Below are 22,051 nucleotides of genomic sequence, written 5' to 3'. Positions count from 1 at the left end.
TGTAGGAACACAACCTCCTCGAACACATCTACAGAAACATTCTTCCATCAACACAGCTTCATCTACTGTGGGGGTCGGGTCACCAAATTCTGGACACGGGTATGGATTTTTCACAGCCCTGACCTATGTCAGCCTAACTTTTAAGTGAAGGCCAGGCCCCCACACAGACAAGCTTGAAGCCATCCAGAATCTCAGGGTATGTCTCCACTAGAAAGGGTACAGCAGCACACACACTGATGACAGCGACGGAAGGGGCTCTTCGGTCACTGTAGCAAATCCACCTCTCTGAGGCAGTAGCTAGGCTGACGGAAGAACTCTGCTGACCCAGCAGCATCTACATCGGGGCTAAAGTTGGCTTCATTACATCACACAGGGTGTGAAATTTCTCTCAGCCTTGAGCAATGTAGTTAAGCAGACATAACTTTGTAGTGCAGACCAGCCCAGAGAAGGAATGTATTACAGTAAGAGAAATTAGCAACAAGGTGGCATAATCACCATTTTATAGCACTGCTATCAAGACAGTCATCTCCTGGAGAGGACTATGCATAGGTGGCCATGTCTTATGTTCTAAATAGCAAGATAAAGAGCTTGTTTGCATTATACAGTGGTATGAAAGGTAGAGCACTCTCATATGGTTCACTCTAACTGCCCCATGTAGACACTGCTGGCATGGACTAAAAGGCACTAATGTAGTCCCATTTGAAACATTAATGCGCACTAGTTATCTTTTAGTTTGTGCCAGCAGGGTCTGCAACGGGCACTTAGACCCCTCTACAATTCACACGTCCGTAGTCCAGACTGCAGCGCCACGCCGACAAAGCTAAAGTAGCTTCTTCCCTTCGTGCCCAGTGATGGAAGTTTCAGAAGTGGAGTAAGACTGAGACCATCTTCACTAGCCTTCATATTCTTCAGGATCTCTTTGACTACAAGGCCCTGCAACACAGCTCTCAGTCAAGGACTCCCTTTGCATAGTTTCACAAGCCATTCGCTACCCACCAGGGGCTGAATGTGCTGCTTCCAAGACCCTATCAGCTTCTGTTAGCCTCAGGAGCAAAAGAGTGAGGGTGAAATCCCAACCCCATTGAAACAAAAACATGCATTACCTTCAATGGGGTCAGGATAGCACCGAAAGACTCCGTTCTCCATTGCTACCTAGTCCGAGGTTCTCTCTCTCATTCCCAGGTGCATTGTGCATTTCCTGAGGATCAGTATTTGATGCACCAATTGCCTGTATGCCCCAGTATTCTGCAGCGTCCTATAGGGAGAACAACAGCCCAAGCCCAATCCCTCCTTCCCAGCAGCCTCCCGTACCTGTCAGAGCGAGCGTGTGGTTCCGCCCACAAGCTGCTGATGCGATCACCTCGTTGCTGAGAACTTCAATGAGTTTGGGAGCCTCCACGCGCTTGGTATCTCCATGTCCCAGCTGCCCTTTCTCGTTACGACCTAGAGAGAAGCATGCACACAAACACACATAAGCCGGTGAACACCTTTAATTTTAAAAAGGAAGAACATATTACAGAGATTCAGATCCCTTTTCCTGCTCATTGCACTGTACCCCTTCTCAGTTGTGACCAGACCTCACACTAGGAGAAACCACCCTTTGAACTTGATCTGCTCCTCCGTCCTTCGCAAGCAGAGCTTGCCTAGTGTACCAGTTCCTAACCTGGGGATAGCAACAGGTCTCAAGGGGTCATGATCATGATCCCTTTCCTTATGGCTGCCTTCAAGCTTTAACAGTTGTAGTGTGGGAGCCGTGAAATGGAAAAGGTGGAGAACCACCATTCTAGTGCATAGAGCATCTGAACTAGTCTCCTTGAGATTCACAAGATACAGCAAGGGGCAAGTCACCCACTAGCTGTCAAAGATCTAATCCACCCCACTGAACTGTTTCAACTGCCAAAACCCAGGCTGTTTCAGGAACCAAGTTTTCAGCACCTCTGATACTGACAGCTGATAATCTTAGGAGTCTGCTGTAATTCAGAGCTGGGCAGAGACCACTGACTTCCTTTATGCCAGCATTATCTCTACTTGATTCATGATCTAAGGGCTACTGATACACACTGTTTATGCCTACTACTCACCCCAGCTCCAGAGCCTCCCCTCTGTGGTGATGAGCAGACTATGAGCTGCACATGGTCCCGAAACCACACTCCGTACCTGGATCCCTGAGAGACACCCATACCTGTGAGGCCCCCACAAGTTCTGGCCCAGGTTACGGTAAGCCACTGTAGAGAAAGTGGAATACAGACAAGTCTTACAAATAACATGAAGTCAGCAGCAAGGGCACTAAAATCATCTCTAACAAGTCACTGTCCACAAAGGAAACCCACTTAAATAGGGACAGGTTTGTGGATTCAGTTTTGCCCCAGAGTTTATCCAAAATTAGGGTTGTCCTACGTAGTTCCTGCAACTCACCTCATTCAGCTGATTTGTGGTTATATTTTATGTAACTGCTATTACAAAAATCCAAAATAGTTTTTAGTTGACCACTGACATCTTACGTTCACCTCACTGTTCTGTCATGCTACAGGATATTCTTGGTTGCCAACATGAGACAGGAAGAGGGAAAGGACAGCAGGAGATCTGTGACCTTTCAGAGTCATATTAACATTGCTGATTTCTATTGAGAGGTTAATTAGACCAAAATCCACCCAACAAAGCAGTCCCAGCAATTACAGAACCATGACAAAGCAGACAGAGCTAAATAAAGAATGGGGGACCTCAGCGAGCCAATTAAAGTCACTGTTGCAATTACCTGCATCCTACTTAGATGGCTTTGACCATACCATAAAATGAGGCTTGAAAATACTGAGCGACTTAAATGACTTCAGGAGCCAGTTGATCTTTCATGACTTAATTTTCCCTATAAGCATAACGGGCTGTAATACAGCATCTCTATCCGGGGATCTCAAAGTGCTTTGCAAACATCTGTGAGTTTAGCTTCAAGGCACCCTGCTGGATACCTACAGATTATCCAATTTTACACATAAGGAACAAAGGGTTAAATCCTGCAACCTATCAAGCACCCACCGATTTCAATGACAGCTGAGGCATTTAGCATCAGGAATGAGAGCCTCTGACTGATAAAGTGCACTCTCTACAAACTGAGTTCCGATGGACACACTCCACTCTATGCATATTAGATCTCGTTTGTTCGATCCATCTTCCTTTATGCCTTTAGCCTTCTTTGCCAATGATCTACCACCACAGAGCACTGTAGTTATGACACTGTATTATTTAGATTTACAATAAGTGCCTATCTTGGGCTCCAAGCAATTTCATGCACTTTTAAATGCTTTGTCATTGTATTTTTTTTTTTTTTTTAAACACCTCCACCACGTCACAGGGGTATTAGGAGGCTTAATTCACTAGTTGAAAGCATTGTAAGTATGCAAAGCACGGCAAAACTTGCGTTTTGTTGTTGGGCTTCCTGGTCACAAACTGCAGTCTGTGGGTGATATGGGACCGAATACCACAGAGGAGTTTGTTAGAGGCTGGCAGTTTGCAATAATGGCAGCTGCCAATTATGATGTCTGTTTGTTTTAGCGATAAATGTTGAATGCTGCTGCTGTCTATACTTATCCTGGATACCTGCAGAAAGAACACAGAAAGAGGCACCTTGGTTCACTTTGTTTGCAAATGATATTCTAAACGATCTCTCTCGTCACTGCACAGAAGAGGATATTGAGTAATACAGAGATGTGTTGGAGAGACAGGGGCTCAAAATTAACAGAGGAAAAACAGAATATATGGTGTGTGATTTCAACACTGAAGAATTATCCTTGGAACCAGATGGGCAGACAATATCAAAAATGCAAAGTTTCAAGTATCTGGGTTCCAGCTTCTGGGAAAATGGGAAAACAGAGGTAGGATAATAACCCCCAGCTCAAATGGAGAGAGATAAGTGGTGTCGTATGTGACAGGAAGATTAAAGGGAAAGCCTAAAAAACGGTGTGGCCCATCCAGTTTTAAATGTCTGGCACTCAGCGTTACGCAACAGAAGAAACGTGAGCGAACAATCTGTTCCACAAGAAGTTAAGATGGATAAACAAGAAAGACCACGGGAGGAATGTGCATGGTAGAGATGTGCTCAAAGTAACACTCAGCAATGAAAAGATGAGGGAATGCAGGCTCAGATGGCTTGGTCAGGTAAAGTGCATTCCTAATAACACGTGGCTACGAGAGTCCAACAGATCAAGACCGAAGGAAAAAAGACAGGACCGACAAGGAAAACTGGTGGGATGCCGTAAGGGAACAGGCTAGCACATGGCGTGATAGAGGATATGCCACTGAACAGAGCACTTTGGAGGGAGAGGACTCAGAGCACACTGGATTAACGCAAAGAAGAAGTTGAATGACTGACAGATTACTGAGGTAAGCACTTTCCCCCATTTTAATTATTTGCGGAATCACCTCTATTTCAAGATGCCGTTTACCACTGAGGTAGTGAAACTAGACATACGCAGCACTGGCCACTGGAGAAGAGAAACAACGGGAGTGGTTTGTACATGCTTATCTCGGATGACAGAAATCAAGCAGGACTGGTCTATTTTACACCCTTTTTAAATGGTGTATCTGCTCACAACTCTGGAATGCAGCGTAACTGTGGCTCTGGCATGGCGTACGTCTGTCAGTGCCTACTGAACGGCACTAACTGTCCTGACTAACTGGGATGGAGGAAGTCTGTTCATCGCTGCACTCGAAATTCACAGAGCCAACTAGTGCATTTAACTACGCAACGCCCGTCAAATTTGTTGGGTGCCGTGTGCCTAAACCCCCTAACTTAGGGGTTCTCAACTTTTTTGAGCTCATGACCCATTTGTAAATGGTTATAGCCTATCTGAACCAAGTAAATAGTTTGGGGGAGGAGGGAGGCCCTGGGGTGGCTTTTGTCAGATCCTGCACCCACAGGGGGTCGGGTCCTGCCTGGCACTCACCCCATAGTGGTGGCTCCTGTGCCGTGGGGCTGGCTGGACTTGGCTCTCTGCTCCGGGGGTTGCAGCCTCTGGGGTTGCAGTGCCGCTCAGGTTTGGCCTCACTTGTGACCTGGCTCATGGGGTTGCAGTGCCACTCACTCAAATTTGGCCTACCCGGATTCCATCATCATGACGGCTGGGCCAAACCTGAGTGGTGCTTGGACCCCAAGGGCTGTGCTGCCTGGAGCAAGGAGCAGAGCCCAGCCACCCTCATGGGACAGGACCCAAAGGAGCTGCCAACCGACCCTGTGAAACATTTTGGTGACCTGATTTTGGGTCCTGACCCACAGGTTGAGAAACCCTGCTCTAACTGACTTTGAACATCTCAACCGGTATCAATTTGGAGGTTCCAGAGACAGCACAGTAGTCAAAACGATAACAAAGGATTTATAACCAAGGCAGCATGGTCTAGATGCAGAAGCGTTAGGACATAAGAAGATCTGGGTTCCATTGCTAGCTCTGCCACTGATGTGCTGTGTGTCTTTGGGCAAGGGTTGCTTCATCTCCCTCTGCCCGTTTCCTTTCCATCCTTTGTCTGTCTCCTCTATTTAGCCTGTAAGCTCTTCAGGGCAGAAATGTCTGTACAGCACCAAGCAAAATGGGGCCGTGATCTTGGTTGGATCCACTAGGCACTACCACGGTATAAACAACAACAGAAAGTAATGCTGATTTTACTCAGTCCAACAGTCTGACTCGACAAGGTAAGAATCACTTGTTACCAGGAATCAATGGCGGGAGAAGTTACACTGTAGACAGAGTGCTCGACTGGGACTCAGGAGAACTCAGATCTTATTCCCGACTCTTCCATTGACCTGCTGGGTGGCATTGGGCAGGTCACGTCCCCCAATCCATGCCTCGGTTTCCCCATCTGTAAAATGGGGATAATGACCCCGACCTCCTTTGTAAAGGTCTTTGAGTTACAGAGATGAGATGCGCCAGATAAAAGCGAGGTATTATTAATATTACAAACGATTAGCAACAATTGTCATTTTTGAGCCTATTGGAGGCAGCCACCTTGCTGAAAGGTGATGTCACGTCACCTTTGCTTTGCACATCCCCACACTCCAAAGACTATAAACCCATTTTGATGTTCGTTTAGCAGTCAGAAAAATCAGTCGTTTGTTTGAATAGCAGAGTTTTCATAGTTTGGCAAGCCGTTGTTGGAAAATCACCCACAGGGCTCTCCACGCTGTCAGCATCACTGAACATCTGCAGGACCTGCCTCACAGGTGGGCAAACTTTTTGGCCTGAGGGCCACATCGGGGTTCCAAAACTGTATGGAGGACCGGGTAGGGAAGGCTGTGCCTCCCCCAACAGCCTGGCCCCCAACCCCTATCTGCCCTCTCCCACTTCCTGCCCCCCTCAGAATCTTCAACCCATCCAACCCCCCCTGCTCCTTGTCCCCTGACCGCCCACTCACAGGACTCCATCCCCTATCCAACTCCTCCCTGCTCCCTGTCCCCTGACTGCCCCCAACTCTATCCACACCCCCGCCCTGCCCCCTGGGACAACCACACCTATCCAACCCCCCCGTTACCTGTCCCCTGACCACCCCGAACCTCTGCCCCATCCAACCGCCTCCTGTTCCCTGTCCCCCGACTGCCCTCCCAGGACCCCCTGCCCCTTATCCAACGCCCCCGCTCCCCAGCCCCTTACCATGCTGCTCAGAGCAGCAGGACAGTCCTGCACGCCAAATGTGGCCCACAGGCCATAGTTTGCCCACCTCTGATCTAACTATTCTGGGGCATTTTATGGCCCCTGTTATCACAGTAACTGAGTGCATCCCAATCTTTTTAAAGCATTTATCCTCACAACCCCACCCCCCACATGAGGAAGGGCAGGGCTTTTATCCTCATTGTACAGACACAGAACTGAGGCCCAGAGAGATTAAGTGACTTGTCTAAGGTGTCACAGGAAGTCTGTGGCACAGCAGGGACTCAAACCCAGGTCCCTCAAGTCCTAGGCTAGTGCTCTAAACACTGCACCACCCCTCTCTGGTGGCTGTCTTCAGCACAAGGTTCAGAAATGCTAACTAATTACAGATTTTAAAAAATCCACACATTTCCTAATTTTCCAGAGTAAGAAATGCTTTTTACTTTGAACATTAAGACTACTTGGCTGAACACAACAGGTGCAGTTTGCCTTTAGGAGAGAGGCCAAACAAAGAGCACACTGTGTCTGAGACAAGGAGGCAGCCTCCTGATAACAGACAGGCTAGGAGTTCTCAAGGTCAGCGGAGAAGGTGTCTTTGTCCTTCAGTCTCCTGTGATACTGAGAACCCAATTGCACAAGTCTTTAAAAAGAGAGTATTTCAGTGAATGCCTGGTCTGATATTCAGAAGCGCTAAACAACTCTGGAAACCAGGCCATCAGTACATAGATTGGACCCTGGTGTTGTCTTTCATAGAAAGTGTGGCCTCTTCCACATATCTACAAGGTTACATAATTAAGTCTAAACATTTTATAATTAAGGAAGGCATACATCTCTCCCCCCGCACCCCAGAGCAATTTTTTGTAATGTTTTAGAAAACAAGTTTTCCCCCAGATGGTCAAATCAGGGTAAGTCCTCAGCCACCATTTCTTCGTCTAATCACCTTGCTGTTGTTGCATTCCTAACATTTCACACCTAAAACAACTCTAAGTACCAGAAATGTTTTAAGCGCTTGTTCACCACTAGTTCTTCTTTCCTAAGGTGTGTCAGTAAGTGAGAAATACGGCTACACGCTGGCAACATTCAGAGGCTGTTAAAAATCAAATGGCGTTTCACAAATAAGTGGCCCCGGATTAGCTATGCTGCAAATACAGACACCGAGAATTCAATCACTTCACATGAAGAAGCCTCACAGGAGCCCTCTAAGTCATCTAACCACAACAACAGAGAACTGCCCAGCAAAGCACTGACGTCATAGATTTGGCTTCAAATGGCTCTTGGGCTAGATACTGATCATGGATACGAATTTTTGAAGTCAACAGGAGTGCCTGTACAAGATACAGTGATCCCAGTATCCAATAGTACAGCGGTTCTTAACCTGGGGTGCACAAACCCCCTGGGGGTGCGAGATGCCCTTTCCGGAGGTGTGAGACAGGCCAGATTTTTTAGAAGGTAAATCATCGAAAACACAAATTAAGCACAGGCACGTAAGTACAACTACTCTGTTTCATCAAACCTATGTATTTATTAACATTATACATTTTTTTAACAATTACTGTAATATACAAACAAAATCTCTCTCTTTCATTCTATAGCTATGCTATATCTAGGTTTAAAGAACTGACCTACCTCAACGATTTTTGATAAGGGGGGCGAGAACATATTTTGAGAACCAAAGGGGTGCAAGCTGTAATAAAGGTTAAGAACGACTGCAATAGTAGGATCAGGCCCACTTGCTGCTGGCTGAGAATAGGCATGTTGCACAGACTGGAGAAAGGGGAAGCAAACCCATCTGTGAATAGTTGGCACTGATGCACCACTCAGACAGGCCCCCTCTGCCCCACTCACTCCTCGATCGGCCCTTGCTCAGAACTTTTAGGACTTCAAAAGTTTCCACTCAGCATTGCCCCACATGCTGCCATGGAAAGCAAAAGGCGGGAACGTGCATTAAAGCAGGGCTGTGTTCCGAGAGCTTTGTCCTACCTTTCTAACAAGTGCCAGTGTGAAAGCTGTTCGGCATCCATGAAATATTCTAGGTTGTCTAAGTTCCCTGTAAGCTGTGCGGCCGTGCAGCAACCTATTTAGCGCCGTGCAGGTGCTCAGGGAACCCACTCAGGGACCTGCTGTGGCCAGGAGAGAGACGCGCCTCCTCCAGCCCCAAGCTAGCCCAGCCTCCAACCTGCCACAGCTGGGGCACCCCTCCCCCAGGCGCGGCCAGCCCGGCCTGGCCCAGCCCTCCCCGAGGTGCGACCTGGACATGCTGGGGCCGGGGGAGGAGCACCTATCCTCCAGCCCCAGAGCTGCTACCGGGAGAGAGAGCTGGGGGGAATCCTCTCTCTCTGCCGTAGCCCTAGACACCCTCCTGCACCCCAAACCCCTCATCCCTGGCCCCACCCCAGAGCCTGCACCCCAACCCTCTGCCTCAGCCCCGGGCCCCATCCCACACTCCAAACCCCTCAGCCCCACCCCCACCACATCACAATTACCTCCACATTGGTGCACATAACAAAATTCATTCCACGCATGGATGGGAAAAATTAGAGGGAACACCATAGGCCGCCATCCTCAGATACCACAGATGTTAAGCTATGGCCATTGTGTCTCCAGCAGAGACGCTTGTTAACAGTCCGCATGGTTGAGCTTGTCGAAAAAGTCGGACCAGGAGATCTCCAAGGAAGGGATGCCGGCGGCACGCTTCCCTCTGAGCTGGCAATGAACAAATACCCACAGCATTGTACAATGCGGGAATATACTGCTCATTGCGCCCCCTTTCAGATGAGACAACATTGTGATGATGTCTACTGCTGGTGATTAATGAGCTCATTGCACTCCGACAGTTTGGCCGTAGGCAGATTCTAGCTTGGACAATGCCTTTCTGAAAACCACAATTCTCAAGGACATTGGCTTGGTATTTTAATTCCTTTGCAGGTCATCTGGCTATCCTAAGAATGTCAGTTTTAAGACTGCAGCTTCCTCCTTTCAGAGGGCTTAGTCCTGACTATGGGAAAGATTTTCAGAGCGTGACTGTGTTTTTGGTATGGGGATGGTAGAAAAGGAGACAAGCAACAGACATCAGGCTGGTCCCCTAAAGGGTATGTCTATGCTGCGATCAGGAGGCGACCCCGCAGATCAAAGCCAGCTCAGCTATGCTCACACCTCCTGACTGCAGTGCAGACATATCATTAACACTGTCATTTTAGCCATAATGGGCCACTTGGGCCACGTCCAGACTAGAAATTAAAATCGATTTTAGATACGCAACTTCAGCTACGTGAATAACGTAGCTGAAGTCGAATTTCTAAAATCGAGATACTCACCAGTCTGGACGGGGCGCCATCGATGTCCGCGGCTCTCCGCGTCGATTCCGGAACTCCGTTCGGATTGATGGAGTTCCGGAATCGATGTAAGCGCGCTCGGGGATCGATACACCGCGTCCAGACTAGACGCGATATATCGATCCCCGAGCAATCGATTTTAACCCGCCGATGCCGCGGGTTAGTCTGGACGAGGGCTTAGACGCATCAATTGTTTCGCTTCTCCTACCTTGCTGCTTCGGCACTTCTTTCCGGCCAATCAGGTCCCAGTTGGTTGCTCCAAATATCAGAAGTTGCCCCTTGCACTTAGACCCTTCGAGTTTCTGCCAGGTGTAAAGAGAAACAATCAAGTCAGCACACAGGAAAGGGAAATAGGAACTGCAACTGTTCTGCAATTACCTCGGCATAACAGGGAGAGGAGGCGGCATGAAACTGAACAGTTTGTTAGTATCGCTACTGTTCAGTTAGATGCTCCTGGCAACCGCAGAGTGTTTTATTGCATGCACTTTCATTGCACAACAATTATACCTATTGTCTATTTTTAGACTGATTTTTCTTTTTTAAAATCTGGTGAAGATTAGTAACAAACGCATGGCAGCAACTAACGATCAGTACAGGTATTTGCAGGTTACATTCCTAGTACTGAGAGAGGATAAACTCCAATAAAACTGGCCTATAGTTTAAAAAAAAGGAAAAACTAAAACTGGATAGCCATTAGAAAGGTCATGGCTAGAGACATTAGGATACAGCAGATGTAACACCCTGTACTGTACATATTAGCTCCTTAAGGCTGAAGATTTCAATTGTTCAAAGAGATGAGTCAAATGCACCATGCACAGGATTCAAACCTTCATTAACGTCCGGGACCTTTTCCCTTCACCTTCACTTTATTCTGGCAGCCCACTGCACTTTAGCTCTTATTCGCCCAAAGCGAGGTCCACCATTGTGACCATCATCCTACTAGTCAAGTTGGGACGCCCTTCAGAGCCCACCGCCATCTCATCCCCACTCTGAGGCATCACCACACAGCACTCCTGCTGTCAGGAACACTGTTCGCGCCCACAGCACTTCCTGGCGGCCCCAAAAGGCAAGAAAGCAGGCTTTCTAGCCAGATCACTTATTCTGAACCAATCGGCAACTAGAGGACCAACTGAGTATTTTCAGAGCCTCATGTTCCTTGGGGAACAGAGACTCTCCAGCCTTGAAAATCTGACCCTTTACAGCTGACATTGCATAGCCAGATTCAAAGCTGTGGGCCTGATTTTCTCAAGCACGGGGCCTACATGTCTCCAGCTGCAGCCTGTAGAAGAGGTGAGTACTCAGCACCTCTGAAAAATCCTGCCCTTTCTGCACTGAATGAGCACACAGCTCATAAAACAAAAGCCAGCATCATCCATCCTGAAATGCTGTCCATGGGCCGCTCATAAAGGCAAATGAGTCCCCCACTCCACAGGGATGAACTTACCCATGTTAAGAAGGTTTAAAAAAATAAGAGTGGGAATAAGAATTCTAGAGCTTAAATTTAAGTGACTGGTTGGGATTTTCAAAGGAGCTAAGCAGCAAAGAATCCTGTGGCACCTTATAGACTAACAGACGTATTGGAGCATGAGCTTTCGTGGGTGGATACCCACTTCGTCAGATGCATGTATTCACCCACGAAAGCTCATGTCCCAATACATCTGTTAGTCTATAAGGTACCACAGGACTCTTTGCTGTTTTTATAGATCCAGACTAACACAGCTACCCTTCTGATAAAGGAGCAAAGGTATTTCGACACCTAACCAGCCTTGAAATACAATAGGAGCTCCTTAAGGCTCCTTTGAACAACCCAGCCATTATGTTTGCAATCACTGATAATATAAAACCGCAGAAGAAGCCACTCTGACCTTTGGTTGGCAACTTACAAACTAAAATAGCACGGTACACAAGAGAACGCTTCAAATGATGGCCTCTGACTTTTATAAGGCTGGGGAAATCACGTTTCCATTTGGTTTTGCTCCCAAGTACACTGCTAAAAGCCAACATTACAGCATAAGTTCTGTTACAAACAGCTGGTGGGGAAGGGAGAGTTCAGTTTACACAGACACAGATGAAAAGGAAGAGAAACAGCATAAGAATCTGACAAGAAGGCCACCTAAACTCCATTTAAATTATGTAAAGATCTTTATCAGAGAGCTTAGAAACACAAGCCTTTCAAATGCTCTGACTATTTCAGATCACACCGTTGTCTTTTCCCCCTTTTCCTTTAACTGATAGGCCATGAATTTTAGTTCTGCAGCAGGGACTCCAGAGCCTAAGCTTCCTGGATACATGTTACATCAAAGTATCTGTCTTAAGAAACAGGAACTGCTTCCTGAGGCAAACCCCTCCGTAGGTTAAACCGACTTTACTTCTACAACTTCCTGGTCTGCTTAACGGATCAGGAAATAGAGAAAAGGAGAAAAATGTGTTTTCTAACAGCTGCTTCCCATAGGACGTCCACTCAAATCAATGGAGTATTTGATGCTCTACCACATCTGGGAACAATGGAGATACAGGATGGTACTAAATGACATGAGTTCAATCCTTGAGGTGGCCACTTAGGGATCTGGGGCAAAATCAGTACTTGGTCCTGCTAGTGAAGGCAGGGAGCTGGACTCAGTGACCTTTCAGGGTCCCTTCCAGTTCTATGAGAAAGGGTATATCTCCATATATTTATTTATTCAGATACTAAGATATTCTGCTCCATCACACAATCAGAATCTAGACACTGTTACCAAGCAGCAGCTAGACTGCAGATACTTTAGAAGTAAGGCAACAGGAATCATGCTAATAAAAGAGTTATTTTAAATGTAATACCCTGCAGTAATTACAGATGCTTCTCATAGCTGATACATTGGCTTGGGAAACTGGACACGTTCTCAGAGTTAACGGTCATCTTTATCAATAAAGTTGGGATTAATAATATTTGGTCTGGATTTTTTTGTCTGTTGCGAGGACAGGCATGATGACAAGATGCTGTACAATAGCTATAGGATGAATACATCAATGCAGCAAAAACAAACTAAGGCTCATTCAACCCATCGGAAGTGGAGTCAAATTTCCCTGGAGGGAAGCTGCCAAGCACACAACGTTCAGTATTGTCCAGGTTAAAAGACCATACCAAAGATTTACTTCGCAATAAAAGAAATCTTCCCTGTACGCTAACCTAAACCCACTCTTTAGATCTTTGCTGCCTACTTAGATCCTTAGTCACGTAATTTGTGCTAAGACGGATGTGATGGAAGGGGGGAAAAATACGGAGCCTTCTTCAATCAGCAAAATGGGATTTCCAGGGTAAAATTACTTTGGAATAGTATCTTAAGGGAAAAAAGATATTTGAAAGGCTGATGTTCAACCTTTGAACAGACTCATTTGGGAGGCTGCATCTTTCAGATTAGCAAAGGGTGTTCAAGGTGCTTGTCCATTAGTGAGCGTATTATTGCAATCAGCTACAAAACAGGGCGAGTAAATAAATCTGTGATGACTCCACGAACCCCCTGAATGCATAAGTTACACTACAGCGCTGTGTGATCTCACCACAGCATTAAGCTTGCATCCCCACTAAATGACCAACTTCACTTGCTTGATCAGAGCACAGGGACTGTTACAACACATTCCGTCAGCTCAGGCAAAGATAACAGACTTACACGTGCGTGCAACAGCAAAGCTTAGACCTTATTGGCAAAGCAGGCTGAAGGTGTTTGTAGGATGGGTCTCTCTCTTTCCAAGGCTCCTAACATACAAGACAAGAAGTGGCCAAGCCATGACAATGCAGAAGCAACTTCTATTTCAAAAGGAATGAGCAAAACATTTTCCGTAACTTGTTTGTAAGTACAACCATTTCCCGTTGCTTACTCCCTTCCTCACAAGTCAAACACTGAAAGCTGGCTTTACTCACAAGATCCAAACAAGTTAGAGCATGGTTACCATGGGGAAAATCAAAGACCCAATGGTCAAGGTTGGCCTTTGCATCATGGCTTCTGCGGAGACTTTAGGCCAAATTTTCAGAGATGTTGAGCACCTGCAGATCCAAAGCCCCAGTTTTCCTGCATGTTTGAAAGTTTAAATAGATGCCTCATGACAACCCAAAGGCTTAGACGGGAGGCAGTTTTGAACATTCTTCTGAAGTTCTGTCATGGGTGGTCTTTGGAGGTTTAAAATAGTCCGCACTGTACTAACCTTTCACTCTGGCACGTGCTTCTGTTCTATGAGAAAAACTACTAGACCAACAAATACTTTAAACACTTCCACGCTTAACTGGTCAGTAGAAGGGAAGCAAACAAAACCCAGCCCGACTCTTCATGGCGTCGCCGACACTTCTGCTATTACTGACGTCTTTAACATTGTAGCCGGCACCAGCCTCCTGCCCAGATGTCAGCCCAGAATATGAGACCCTTCCCCATCTCCCATAAAAATGAAAATGCAACATCATGAAGACGCCAAACGCAGTTGCAGAAGCAATGTTAACAAGTCAGTCATGTGTTTAAGGTTTTGCTTACTGAACAGCCTCATGGGAGACATGCTGTTTCTAGCAAGATCCCAAGGGTAAGGAAGATTCTGCTCATAACTGCAAACAAAAATGTACAGTAACTAAAACAGAAGCTGCCAAGATGCTTTTGTAACAAGCCTAAGTAACCACATTAACATTATTCAAATTACTCTCCATTTTGTTGTGCCAATCCCCTCTCCCCTTGTCTTTCTCTTTTTTTTAATCTTAAGTCAGTCATGCATCTGGGTCCGCACAGGTGGATTCTTACACTCATAGCCCTCAATGGAGCTGCACGTGGGCACAAGGGTCCACCAGCATAGTTCAGATTGTAAAATCTGGAGTTTATATTGTAAACTCTTGGGGGCAGGGACTGCATCTTATTTATTCTGTGCCAAGCAAACTCTGGCTGCTCTATAAAACCGATCACTATAACGCAGGCCACTCAGCCAAATGCACGCAGCATGGAGGAGTCATGACTTCAGTGGTTTTTTACATGCTGTTTCTTGTGAGAGAAAATTACAAAAGTTTCTTAAAATCAGTCTGTGCTTCAGCAGAACAGCTCAGCTTATTCCAAATGCTTGGGGGGTTGCAAGTCAGGAGCTTTCCACTTAGTCAGATCATTTTAATTAGGGATCCACAACAGCTCTGTGCACTTTCCAGCTCCCTGTCTCTCTCCTTGCAAACAGATCTGCCCCAGACAAAAGGAAAAAAGGAGAAGCGTGGCGGGCAACAATGCTAATCAAATTCTCTGCTGCCTCTGCCCCTTTATACAAGCAGGGCTTCCCCACCTGCTGGTGAGACAGGAGGGGGAAGGGAGAGAACACATCAGGCATGCGCAATAACCTCTCTCCTGCTTCTGCCTTTACAAGGGAGTCGGGCTTCCCTTGCATCCTGGGGAGGGGAAACACCACGAGCACACACATGCGCAGTGCCTGCCTGACCCCTGCTACAGCAGCAGGGCTTCTCCCACGTCCTGGGGAGATGGGAGGGAAAGAAAAAAGGGGTTGGGAGCAACTGGGCATGTGCAATGCCCGCCTCCTCTCCTTCCCCCACCCCCCAGATTAATTTGCCACTGCCAGAGACAAGGCGGGAACCTCAAAATGCTTAACAGTGTCTCTCTCCAAACAACAGATAATCCCCTTGCCCTGTAATAACATCCCCTGGAGTGTCTAATGCAGCCCCCAACCCCACATATTCCCAGATAGAGAGAGAGGTCAATACCAGACAGGGTGCACAGGTGGGATCTTCCCTGGTACGCATCTGTTACTGGATCAGCTTTGGTGGGTGAGAGAGACAAGCCTTCCAGCTCCACTCGTCTATGGAGCCCCAAAGCTTGTCTCTTTCACCCACGGAAATTGGTCCAATAACAGATATTACCTCACCCCACCTTGTCTCACACCCTGGGTCCAACAAGGCTACAGAACTGCAGATAAGTGTAGCATTATGTTTTCTCTCCAGCTGAAGAATTGGGGGGAGGCTCCCTGCTTCCAATGCCAGTAAATTTCTTTCAGGAAGCTAGGCTCCTCTACTGGCATCCCAACCAGAGAGGGACTCTCTTTCAAATAAAGATCGTGATTTCTCCTTCCTGATAAAAGCAGAGCCTCTCCCTCTCTGACATCAATGCCTGCCTGCACATGTAATAAACGGATCACGAACCCCACTTCCCAGCAAAGCACTCACATGACAGTAAAACTAAGGGATTGGGAGTGGGGGGGTAAGGGGGAGAGTTCTGTTAGTGACCAAGAGAAGCTTGACATTGAAATGCTTTCTATGTAACATTTGAGGGGACCTATTTTTCTTCCACTGGTCCGGAGAATAACCAGATTTCCCTCCCGTCCACCCAAAAAGGACTTCCCTTTCCCCAAATAAAGAAGGAACCAAGCAAAACGTGGGTGCTCAAAAGATCCCAGCCAACTTTTTTCGCAGTGTGTGAACTCCCCTCTCGCCCTACTTTTCTTTTAGGAGAGAGAAGGCCCCCCACACCCCCCAAAAAAGTGAGCTCCTTTGAGTCAGGAAGGGGCCTAATCTAGGTCACTAAGGAGGGATCCATTTTCAAGGCAGGTATGAACTTCTGTCCTCAAAACCAAAGTAGCCATAACAAGGGAGGGGCTCATGTTCAAAGGCAGGTTGGCTTGGTCTCTCCTCTACCATTAGGAAAGAGGAGTTTGCTTGTGTGCTTTCAAGAGGTACACAGCTTCCCCATATCATTCAAATTCTCCCTGCAAGTTACCCCATCCAAAAGGCAAGTACCCCTACATTCCCAGGAAGAGGGCCAACCCCTGGACTGACCCACATGAGGTGGGAAGACGGGTGCTTACACCACAGGGGCCAAAATTCCCCATGGGGGGAGGAGGAGAGAAAAATCAAGCCAAGAGGGAGAGAAAATGTTTGATAAATATCAGGAGTAACTGCAAGGAGGATAGTTAGAAGGCTTTTGTGGTGGGTTAAAGGGACTGGGTTGGAGGAAATCTTCACCTTATGTGATTAAATGGATTTAACCTATGGATCGTTCATTTTGTAAAAAGCATTAAATAATCACACAACCCCCGGCTCCTCCCCCAGCTGGGTCAATTTTAAGAAAAGCAGCTATTTATATATTTCCCCTTCACAAAGACTAAGAGGTGAATGACAAGAGGAGTGTATCCCGCAGCAGTTCACAGGGAAAGGGGGGCATACTGCCCACACTTGGTTTTGAGGGTGGGGTAGAGTAACCAGATGTCCCAGTTTTATAGGGAGAGCCCCAATATTTGGGGCTTTTTCTTACATGGACACCTATATACCACCCCCACATCCTGCTTTTTTCACATTTTCTATCTGGTTTCCCTAGAGTGGGGACAAGTAGAGGATCCACCTAGCCCCAACTAGGTGATGGGGGGGGAGAAGAAGGGGACCCATACCCTCCGGCTCATGAACTATCTATCATCTCTTCTCCCTCTGGTTACTAGGGGGTGGTGGCTCCCATCCCTCACCTCTGGCTTTGACCTATATGGGGTGGGCCTCTAGGCCTTGACCTATGGGGCAGTAGGGGCTCTCATCCCGCATCTCTAGGCCTTGACCTATGGGACAGGGGGACCTCCCATCCCTCACCCCTGGGTCTTGACCTATGGGGCAGTGGGGACTGCCCTCAGTCACCCCACGGCTTTGACCTATGGGGCAGAGGGCTCCCACCCCCTGGGGTCTTGACTTATGGGACGAGGGGGGCTCCCAGGCCTTGACCTATGGGACGAGGGGGGCGCCCGGGGCCTTGACCTACGGGGCAGGGGGCTCTCACCTTCCGGGGCCTTAACTTATGGGGCAGGGGCACTCCTGGGCCTTGATCTATGGGGTATGGGGGGCTCCCAGGCTCCGGGGCCTTGACCTACGGGGCAGGGGGCTCCCACCTCCCGGGGCCTTAACTTATGGGGCAGGGGCACTCCCGGGCCTTGACCTATGGGGTATGGGGGGCTCCCGGGCTCCAGGGCCTTGCCCTACGGGGCAGGGGGCTCCCACCTCCTGGGGCCTTAACTTATGGGGCAGGGGGGCTCCCGGGCCTTGACCTATGGGGTATGGGGGGCTCCCGGGCTCCAGGGCCTTGCCCTACAGGGCAGGGGGCTCCCACCTCCCGGGGCCTTAACTTATGGGGCAGGGGGGCTCCCGGGCCTTGACCTATGGGGTGAGGGGGGCTCCCAGTCTCCGGGGCCTTGCCCTATGGGGCAGGGGGGCTCCCGGGCCTTGACCTACAGGGCAGGGGGGCTCCCACCCCCTGGGGCCTTGACTTATGGGGCAGGGGCACTCCTGGGCCTTGATCTATGGAGTATGGGGGGCTCCCAGGCTCCGGGGCCTTGCCCTATGGGGCAGGGGGGCTCCCGGGCCTTGCCCTACGGGGCAGGGGGGCTCCCACCCCCCGGGCCCGTCTCTCACGATCCGCTCCTTGCTGTGCTCGGGCTCGCTGATGATCACGGCCTGGCCTCCCGCTCGGCCGCCGCCCGGCCCGGGCCTGGCCGCCCTCTTGCCGCCGGGGGTCCCGTCCAGCTCGGCCGCCGCCAGCAGCAGCTCCCGGGGCCCGTCCTCATCGCTGCTGCCGCCGCCGCTGCTGCTGCCCTCGCCGCCGCCGGCCCCGCGCTCCGGCCGGCCCCGCTTCCTCGGCCCGGGGCCCGGCCGCTTCCTGCCGGCCGAGCGGGCCGTCCCGTTGCCGGAGCTGGCCTCCCACACGGGCGCCTTCCTCCGGGGCATCTCGCCGGCTGGGCAGAGAGGGACAAACACACACCGCCGGTCAGGGGCCCCGGGGCGGCGGAGCTACAGCCTGCCGGGGAAAGTGGGGGGCCGCCCCCCACCCCACAGCCCTGAAATGCACCATCGAGCAACAGCAACCCCCCTAAGAAGGCACAAGAGCTCCCCCCCCCGCCTCGTGCAGGGAAACTGCCCCCCCTGCACTACAATCGCACAAACACCCCCCCCCGTCCTAGATGGATTAAAATTTGCCACCTTGAAAACCAAAACGTGCATGGAAATAGCACACCCCTGCCAAAGTTTAGGGGGTAAATGTGTCTCCTCCCCCCACAGCATTCAAACTGGCCCACAGACAAGATGTAAGGGGGGGTAAAGAAAAACACCCCCTCTTCCCCCGTTAAAATTTACAATCTACCCCCCGAGAGAAGGGGGTGATGAGCTCCAGCGATAGTTTTACACCTTGGCAAACAGAAAAAAAAACCCTAAAACCAATGGGGACCCCCCCAATATCCAGGCCGGCTCCAAAAAGTATAGGTGAGAGTTATCGACCCTCAGCCGGAATCAATATCATACTTACAAAGCGCTTTAAAGTCTATTAAAAGTGCAATTTACCCCCACTTTGTCTCTCCCCTCGAAGCACCCGCAAAGCGTGTGTCGGGGGAGGGGAGGTTCCCCTCACCTGCTGCTGCTTTTGTCTTTTAACTGCCCTCCTCCTTATTTAAAAAAAAAATAAACTAAATTATATCCCTCCCCCCCACCAGCTCAGAAATGACACAAAATCCGATTCATGTCTCCATCCTAGAGGGTTCAGAGCTTTATCTTCTATGAGCCGGATCCGTTCCCAGGCCTTTTCAAGAAAAGAATAAAAAACACACAAAAAGATGCGCTTCCCCCCCCCCCAAATAAAATCCATAAACACCTGTTCGGGGAGTTCGGTTTGTTGTTGTTCCAAATCCAGGAAAAAAAAAACTTCAATTTCTCCAACTCTTTCCAGCACTTTTTGATTTTGATTTTTTTTTTTTTTTGCCCGGGGAGCTCTGCCGGTTTATTTCGGATTCAGGTTAGGAATTTTTCCAGCTCTTCTCTTCTAGATTTTCCTCCAGCGTCCCTTTTCCTTTTGCTCTGCCTTTAAAAAAAAAAATTGAACAATGGGATCTCTGTCTGTCTCCGATTAAACCACGTGGATCCGCCTTCCTTCCCTTTTTTTATTCATTCAACCCCAACCCCCCTCCTCTTAGGGTTTTTTTTTATCCGCTTTCCCCCCCACTACCTTTAAAAAAAAACTTTCTCCGCCTCTCAAAGAGATCAGACTCGAACTGCAAAACTCTACCTGGTTGGGATGAAGAGTGCAACAAAAAGGAAGAAAGAATTCAAAGGCTTTAATTAATTTTGTTTTGTTTCCTGGTAAAGAAAAGGGGTTTTTTTTCCCCCTAGCGCCCACCCACCAGATGCACTTAAAATGTAAATATGAGCCGCCAGAACAAATGCTACAATACAAAACAGAAACACATGTATGCACGAGAAAAAGGAAAGAGCTGTGAAAGAAGGAGGCAGGCAAAGTCCAGGTTTGAAAACAGCTCCATCTTTAGGAAAGGATGACTGGGCGGGGGGAGGGTTAATGCAATTAATATGGGTGGCGGGGAGCAGTTCTTCCCCATGCTACATTGAAATCCTTCTGCATGAATTAAGGCTAATGGGAAAAATGCCTATTTGTTATGTCTTGGTATTCTATGATTATTATTATTTATTTGTATTCCAGTACTGTCAAAGGACCCAAACTGAAATTAGGGTCCTGTTCTGCTAATAAGTGCTATAGATTGGGGTCGGCAACCTTTCAGAAGTAGTGTGCTGAGTCTTCATTTATTCCCTCTGATTTAAGGTTTCGCGTGCCAGTCAGACATTTTAACATTTTTAGAAGGTCTCCTTCTATAAGTCTATAATATATAACTAAGCTACTGGTGTATGTAAAGTCAATAAGGTTTTAAAAATTATTAGAAACTTCATTTAAAATTAAATTAAAATGCAGAGACCCCAGCAGCATGAGTGCCACTGAAAATCAGCTCGTGTGCTGCCTTCGGCACGCGTGCCATAGGTTGCCTACCCCTGCTGTAGATACATATACGCATTGTGGATAGTTCTCTGAAAACACCTGCTCAACATGCAGCAGCAGGCAAAAAAGCCAACAGCGAGTTAGGAACCATTAGGAAAAGGGTAGTTAATGAAACAGAAAAATATCCTAATGCCACTATATAAATCCATGGCACACCCACACCTTGAATATTGCAGGCAGTTCTGGTCGCCCCATCTCAAAAAAGATATATTAGAATTGGCAAAGGCTCTGAGAAGGGCAATGAAAATGATTTAGGGTATGGAACGGCTTTCTTGCTAGGGGAGTGATTAAAAAGACTGGGACTGGTCAGCTTGGAAAAGAGATGATTAAGGGGAGGGATATGATAGAGGGCTGTAAAATCATGAATGATGTGGAGAAAGTAAATAAGGAAGTGTTATTTACTTCACAAAACACAAGAACCAGGGGTCACCCAATGAAATTAATAGGCAGCTGGTTTAAAACAAACAAAAGGAAGTATTTCTTTACACAGTCAACCTGTGGAACTTGTTGCCAGGGGATGTTGTGAAGGACAAAACTATAACTGGGTTAAAAAAAGAATTAGATACATTCATGGAGAATAGGTCCATCAACGGCTATTAGCCAAAATGGTCAGGGACGCAATCCCATGCTCTGTACGTCCCTAACCTCTGACTGTCATAACCTGGGAGTGGACGACAGGGGATGGATTACTTGGTGGTTGCCCTGTTCTGTTCATTCTCTCTGAAGCACCTGGCATTTGTCACTGTTGGAAGACAAGTATCAGGGGGTTGCCGTGTTATTCTGTAGCCACAAAAACAACAAGGAGTCTACCGGCACCTTAAAGACTAACAGATTTATTTGGGCCTAAGCTTTCATGGATAAAAAACCTCACTTCTTCAAATGCATCTGCTGGAAGACAGGATACTGGGCTAGATGGACCTTGGTCTGACCCAGTTTGGTGTTTCATATGTTCAGTATTGTTGTAGCCGTGTTGGTCCCAGGGTATTAGAGAGACAGGGTGGATGAGGTGATACCTTTTATTGGACCAGCTTCTGTTGGTGGGAGAGACAAGCTTTCAAGCTTGCGGCGATATAGTGAGAGAGAGTCCCTCACCTGAAGAGTTTTCAGTCCTGCACTCTCTTTCCCCAAGACTATTCCTGTGCATAAAGTTAAGCACATGCTTAAGTGCTTTGCTGGATTGGGGCCAGAATGCTCAGCGGTTTACAGGATCAACCCCTGTATGGGATAGATCTAAAGGAAATAATATCACCATTCTACAGATTGGGGACTGAGGCAGAAAGAG

The 22,051-nt window shown here is 48.0% G+C and overlaps 1 protein-coding gene across 2 annotated transcripts in view; it reads right to left on the bottom strand.

The window, feature by feature from the left end:
- Positions 1–20,148, bottom strand: part of RCC2 (regulator of chromosome condensation 2) — a 36,220-nt gene extending 16,072 nt beyond the window's left edge. The window contains exons 1-6 of one of the 2 annotated variants that reach the window (XM_050931338.1): positions 19,990–20,148; positions 19,579–19,785; positions 18,351–18,670; positions 10,170–10,263; positions 2,082–2,225; positions 1,312–1,443 (exon numbers count right to left, since the gene is read on the bottom strand). In XM_050931338.1, the coding sequence (XP_050787295.1) occupies positions 1,312–1,443; positions 2,082–2,225; positions 10,170–10,263; positions 18,351–18,662 (682 nt within the window). In that variant the 5' untranslated portion in view covers positions 18,663–18,670; positions 19,579–19,785; positions 19,990–20,148. The remainder of the gene's footprint in view (positions 1–1,311; positions 1,444–2,081; positions 2,226–10,169; positions 10,264–18,350; positions 18,671–19,578; positions 19,786–19,989) is intronic. The other variant, XM_050931337.1, reaches the window with a different exon arrangement.
- Between the last annotated feature and the right edge of the window lie 1,903 nt (positions 20,149–22,051).

This window comes from Gopherus flavomarginatus, chromosome 21 (genome assembly GCF_025201925.1).
Source record: "Gopherus flavomarginatus isolate rGopFla2 chromosome 21, rGopFla2.mat.asm, whole genome shotgun sequence".
NCBI classification, from domain to species: Eukaryota; Metazoa; Chordata; order Testudines; family Testudinidae; genus Gopherus; species Gopherus flavomarginatus.
The sequence above is the reverse complement of the archived record's forward strand: the minus strand, read 5'-3'. Positions and strand labels throughout refer to the sequence as shown.